Raw genomic sequence first — 6,607 nt, forward strand, 5'->3', positions numbered from 1 at the left:
TACTCTCTCTGTGCTCATCGTTCGGACGTTTCTCTCCTTTATCAAGAGTTTGGGGGTCTAGTCACGGCCCCGACCACTCTCTGCTCTGGCTCCAGGGCAGCTGGGAGGACAGGCGCTCATCTGCCCTGAGGCCCCCTCCACTGTCCCCGTGAACTTGATTCCCATTTTCAGGAGGATGAGCAGGAGGCGGGGGAGGTGGAGCTGAGTTACAGCCAGGTCTCCCTGCTCCAAGACTGTGCTCCTAGCTCGGCAGCATCAGACCTCCTGCCAGGTGGCGGGGTCAGGGACCCGGCTGTCCTTGCTCCTCAGAGCCTCCTCCCTCTCCGCCCCCCCCCCCCCCCCGCCCAGGTCCACGGCTCCAGGCTCCCACGCGCCGCCTGGCGCTCCTCCCAGCCCGGCTGTACGTGGAGGCTGCGGCTCGGCGGGGCAGGCACGGCGCGCACAGCGGCGGCACCGGGAGCAGAGGCTCCAGCGCGGGGACCCGGGCTCAGCCCCGGCCTGCGAGCGCCGCGGCCCTAGCCCACCCGAGGCCGGCCTGGGGGGCCCGCAGGGCGCGCGGAGCGCCGAGTGCGCGTCGGGCTGGGCCCCGCACCCCGGTGCAGGAGCGCGGGCGCGGCGCGGCGGAGCGCCCCGCATGGAGCCGGCCCGGGAGCCCCCCGCGCGGGCCCGGCCACCGCCGCCCATCGCTGCGCGCCCCGCGCCCGCGCCCGCCCCTGCCGCCCCCAGGCCGCGCTCGCCCGCCGAGGCTGAGGCCCGTGGCCCCGAGGGGCTGCTGCGGCGATCCGGGTCGGGCTACGAGGGCAGCACCAGCTGGAAGGCGGCCTTGGAGGGTAAGCATGGAGCGGCCTCCCTCTCCCGGCCCAGGGACCCCTGCCCAGCTCGGACCCGGGACCCGGAGGCGGTCAGAGTCACCTTGGCCACTGTCCGGGAGGGGAGCGCGGCGAAGTCATTCATTCAGGGTGACCAGACACCTATTCGTGGGGTCTGGTGGCAGGGAACCAGGGGCCACCGCGAGTCACAGCCTAGACCCTGTGTCTGCTGCGACTCCCTGTCTGACCTTGGAGCAGGCTTCACGCTCTGAGCCTCAGTCCTCACGCATGAAGGGGACAGCCACTGTCTGGCACCCACCTGACAGGCATTTTGAGAGGGTGGCGGAATCTGTGGCCGTGAGCATGCTTGAGTGAAGTAAGAAAGCAGGAGACCCCAGAGGTGGTGCCCGCCCCTGTGGGAGCCGCCCGCGCGACCCCGTGGTGGTGGGACCATGTGGGGAGGACAGGGCAGGGCAGGGCAAGGGTGGAGAATCCGTGAGAAGCTCTTCCTTGCAAGGTCAGGGGTCACACCTACTCCTCCATCAGACTGCCTCAGGGAGGGACCCCGGTGGCTGCTGGGGCAGTAACTGAAGTGGAGAATTGATTTCAAGTTCATGAGCTCTTTTAGGAAACTTGTATTAGCTGCAGCCGTCTGCGTGTGGTGTGGGAGAGGCTGGAGTTGGTAAGAGGGTGGTTGGCCCTTTGTGTGCTTCTCAGGGTGCTCCTGGCACCCCGAATCCAAGGGTCTGGGCAGCATTAATTAGGAAAGCCCAGAGCCTGGATCACTCATCCTTAGGGCGGCAGCAGTGTCAGAAAAGGAGGGCTTCCAGGAGGAAGTGACCTCTTAGAGGGTGCGGAGACAGAGAGAAAGGTGTCCCAGACCTAGAGCACGATGTGTTTCAGGCCAGGTGGCCAGAGCTAGTCTGTTCCGTGTGGGAGCTGAGCCCTGGGGTACTGAGATGGGGCAGGGTGGAGAGAGACGGGTCTGGAGGACCCACACAGTGAAGGGCTAGCCAGGCCTTGCCCAGGAGCTTGGACTTTGCTCTGAAAGGGCTACTGAGGGTTGGAGATGGTGGGTTTGCCCTTGGAAGACTGGTGGTGGCCCAGAGGGGTGGGACCGAGGCTAGAGGTCAGGGAGGGGGTGGGACAGCAGACGGGGACCGTGAGGGACATAAGCAGCACCTGGGCCAAGATAGGCTATGGGGCCGCTGAGGATGGGGAGGTGGGGTGGTAATGCCAGCGTTCTGCACAAAGGCCGTGGCCCGGGGCATGTGGACTCTCCGAGGGAGGGCTGTGCAGACTCTGAAGCTAGACCATCAGACAGTGGCAGGGACAGAGGAGGCGAGGATGGTGCGTCACCCAGCAGAATAGCTGTGGCAGAGCTGTGGGCTGTGAAGACTTGGGTGGGATGGATGGAGGTGGATGGACACCTCCCTGTGATGCTGTCTCCGGCTTTACTGTTGGAGAGGCCCCGTGTCCCACGCTTCCCTTCTGCCAAAGTTATTTCTTGAAGTTGCTCCTTCCTCTTGCCTGTATTTCTTCATTCATGTATTCATCAGCATTTCTGAAGGGTCTGCCCTAACTTTAACCCCAGCCCCCGTGGTAGGGCCGCTTCTGGGCTGCTGTGGCCCTTTAATGCCTTCTGCTTGCTATTCCTGTCCCACCTCCCACCTTGACCTCCACCTCCTTGTTCTTCCTTCTCCGGACTGTGGCTGGGCTGCCCACCTGCCAATCAGGCTGCAGAAGAGACCACACATTAAGCTGGAAGGTCACCCAGAGGCTGTCTGGGGCCCTGAGTCAAGCCCACTCCCAGGCTTAGCATCTTCCTGTGGTCCAGCCTTGCCTCACCATGGCCCCCTGCCTTGCCTTGCTCTCTGACTCATGCCACCTGAAGTCCCTTCCCCCTCCTTCCCTTGATACTCCTAGGAGTGGTCCTACTCCTGATGGCCTATGGTCCTTGGATGCTCAGCATCTTGGGCCTACTGACTTTTCCTGCAGATTTTAGGATCTGGAATCTGAGTTTGGCCAGGGGCCTTCCCTCTGCCAGTTCTCTGAAAGTCTCCTTGGGTGCTGCCAGCCTCCTCTCAGAAGAGAGGAGCTCGTGGAACAGGGCTGGTCCTCTCCAGGGTGCTGCTGCATTGGCCAGTGCTGGCCTTGGCACTGGCCTCCATCATTCATTCATTCTTCCTGCAAAATCCAGGTACTGATCTGGGCCCTGGGCACATTTGTGTCCTCGCAGAGGTCCCAGGACATGGGCTGAGACAGCGTGGGGGGTGCAGGGAGCAGAGCATCTGGCAAAGCTGGGGCAGAGCCTTCCCCTGCCACAGGCTGGAGGGATTTCCAACTTCCTGGAGCATTTGTTTCCTCATCTGCTAAGCCAGGCCATGGTCTCCACCTCTCAGGTAGACAGAGGCCCTAGCATGTGGGCTGTGTGTGCGCTGACTCCTCTTCCCAGCGGTCCTGCAGCTCTGTCGGGGGGAGCTCAGGCCCAGCTGCAGCACTTTGACATCTGATCAGCCTCCCTTGATTCTGCTTCCTACCCCAAACCTGAGTCCAGAGCCCACGTGATGAAACACTGTCAGTGGGAGGAGGGATCTGTCCATTTGGGGACCCAGGCTTTTGCAGCCCCCACTTAGCCAAGCACCTGTCTTGAGAGAAATGGGAGATTTCCTGACTTGACCAAGCTGAGCACTGCAAGAAGTCTCTGCTCCTTCATCACCATGTGCCCAATGCACATCAAGCACCCACTACGTGCTGAAGCCGTGATGGGGCTTTCATAGTCATCATCTCAGTCTCCACCTCTCCCCTTGCAGGGGGCTGGTGAGTATTCTGTTTCATAGATGAGGGAGCCCAGACTGAGAGCCTGAGTGTCCTGGCCAAGGACATCCTTGGTTGCTAACACTTGAAAGCCCTGTCGTGAAGGTTCTGGACCCCTTCCTGCATGGCCAAGGACATCTGCCTTGGTGAGGCTAGCTGGGGATCATCAAATTCCCACATGCACGCTCTCCTCCCCCTGCTTCCCAGATAACCCTACCACCTCCAGGACTGACGTTTTTTTTCCCCTCCTTATGGGTTCAATGAGTCAGAGAGCTTCTTAAATCAGAAAGCTGGGATTACAGCCCAGGTCTTTAAGACTTTTCTGAGATGAATAACTAGCTTTATAAACAGGAAACGGAACAGAAGGTGCCTTGATTAAGTCTTTTCTCACTGTAGATAGGAACCTTTCCTTCCAGCCTGGGGTGTAAAGCTCGAAAAGGTGACCTGGAGAGTCCGCCTGGGTTCTGGGAACAAGAGGAGGAGATTTCTGCCTTTGGGAGTCTCAGTGGGGCAGAGTGGCCTGGGGGTATGGGAGAGGGGACAGAGCGAGCCTGCATACCTCAGCCTATAGATTTTTCAGTGCTCACTGATTCTAAATTTTTAATGTTGAAAGTTTCTTGATTAGGCATAAACCCACAACTTCCTGATCAAAACCACACACATGCATTTAGCCTCTTAAAAGTTTAAAAATTCCCAAACTTTACATTTGGTAGTTTTTAACAGTCAAGATGATGCTTGCCAGGCTGTGTCCCCGATGACTTAGAGACAGCAGCATGGGCCCTTCTGGGGATGAGCGCGAGGATGATGGGAGCTTTGTTTGGGCCTGGGAGTCAGGGTTTTTCAGTTGTTCCTTCTATTATTAGGCAAAATCACATACATTTAGAGACTGAAATAAATTGTACCCTTAAATGCCACCTACTATGGGCCATGGCATAGTAGGGACGAGTAATGAGTTAGACATTTGTTAGAAGTTGAATTGTGTCTTCACCAAAAAAGCCATGTTGGCGTCCTAATCTCTGGAACCTCTGAATGTGGCCGCATGTGGAAATACAGTCTGGCAGGTCACTTGTAGTTAAGATGAGGTGAGACTGGAGTAGGGTAGGCCCTTATCCCATATGAACTGGCATCCTTATAAGAAGATGGTCACATGAAGACAAGGGCACTGCATTAGTCTGTTCTCATGCTGCTAATAAAGACATACCCAAGACTGGGTAATTTATAAAGAGTTTTAATGGACTTACAGTTCCACATGGCTGGGGAGACGTCACAATCATGAAGGAAGGTGAAAGAGGAACAAAGACACGTCTTACATGGTGGCAGGCAAGAGTGTGTGAAGAGGAACTGCCCTTTATAAAACCGTCAGATCTTGTGAGACTTACTATCACAAAAACAACAAGATTCAGGAAAAACCTGCCCACATGATTCAATTACCTCCCACCCAGGCCCTCCCACGACACTTGATAATTATGGGAGCTACAATTCAAGATGAGATCTGGGTGGGGACATAGTCGAACCATGTAAGACACAGGGAGAATGCCATACGATGATAAAGGCAGAGATTGGAGTGATGCGGCTGCAAGCCAAGGAGTGCTAAGGTCCATCGGCAACCACTGGACGTAGGAAGAGGCAAGGAAGGAGTCCCTGCAGAGTTCAGGGGAAGCATGGTCCAGCGCAGCATCTAGAGAAATTATCGCCGACACACAGTGAAGAGGCACTTCGGATCTGGCAGTGTTGAAGATCCATGTACAGATTCCTCTTCCCTGTGTGTTCCTTCCTACAAACTCAGTTGAATTTAAGGTTGACCAAGGACGTTGTTGGGTGTAACTAAATTTCTCCCATAGTTTTTGAATCCCAGTGGCTGCTCTGTTACATGCAAGGTGATGACCCAGCCCTATTTCAGGGAATCCGAAGGTGAGTAAAGCACAGTCCTTACCCCAAAAAAGCCTAAGGTTGATGGTCACCATCACACTGACGGCCCGCATAATCACCACAAGTTGATTGAATAGAGTCTACCACGCCAGGCACTGTGCTAAGCACTGTACACTGAATTCTCATGAAACTCTGAGAGATGGATAGATATGATCATTGCCTCATTTTCAAGATGAGGAAAATAAACTACAGTAGAGGCTAAGAAGCTTTACCATCTATACACATCTAGAAAGTGGCAGAGCTGGGATTTGAACCCAGGTGATGCGATGCCAGATGTCAGGCTCATATCTTTAGTGCACAAAGGGTTACAGCAGCAACGTTAGAGAAAAGGACCAATAGAAGGGAAAGGAAGGACGCACTCAGCATGCTCGCCACAGGCGGCCATATGTAGCTCCAGGGAACTGTGATGACGCCGCCACCAAGGACAGCAGAGCAGAAATAGAGAGAACCCAGTCTTCCAATGCAGGCTGAAGCCTCTGCTCTTACTGTGTCTGAAGCCACCTACCCAGGACTCCCAATCACTAGCCAACATAGACCTTGCTCATAGGAAGGACTGGAAAATGCTTGTTGGACTTGCAGGTCAAGATGGTGGACTGAACGCATGCATTTTTTTCTTTTTTTACTTCAGAAGCCCACTAATTCAACAGTAAACGGGTGGGCGTGGTGGCTCATGCCTATAATCCTAGCACTCTGGGAGGCTGAGGTGGGCCAATCACCTGAGGTCAGGAGTTTGAGATCAGCCTGGTCAACATGAAGAAACCCCAGCTCTACTAAAAATACCAAAAATTAGCCAGACGTGTTGATGTGTACCTACAGTCTCTGCTACTTAGGAGGCTGAGGCAGGAGAATCACTTCAGCCTGGGAGGTGGAGGTTACGGTGAGCAAAACAAAAACAAAAACAACACTAGCCAGCCATGGTGGCACGTGCCTGTAATCCCAGCTACTCGGGAGGCTGAAGCAGGAGAATCGCTTGAACCCTGAAGGCAGAGGGTGCAGTGAGCCAGGATTGTGCCACTACACTCCAGCCCAGATGACAGAGCGAGACGCCATCT

At 55.8% G+C, this 6,607-nt stretch overlaps 1 protein-coding gene across 2 annotated transcripts in view; it reads left to right on the top strand.

Annotated features, from left to right (window-relative positions):
- Window positions 1-396: 396 nt before the first annotated feature.
- CLEC2L (C-type lectin domain family 2 member L) overlaps window positions 397-6,607 on the top strand; it is a 20,977-nt gene continuing 14,766 nt past the window's right edge. For both annotated transcript variants that reach the window (XM_017499789.2, XM_037728257.1), the window contains exon 1: window positions 397-830. In XM_017499789.2, coding sequence (XP_017355278.1) covers window positions 635-830 — 196 coding nt within the window. In that variant the 5' untranslated portion in view covers window positions 397-634. The remainder of the gene's footprint in view (window positions 831-6,607) is intronic.

The sequence above is a fragment of the Cebus imitator genome, unplaced genomic scaffold, assembly GCF_001604975.1.
Source record: "Cebus imitator isolate Cc_AM_T3 unplaced genomic scaffold, Cebus_imitator-1.0 Scaffold260, whole genome shotgun sequence".
Lineage (NCBI taxonomy): Eukaryota > Metazoa > Chordata > Mammalia > Primates > Cebidae > Cebus > Cebus imitator.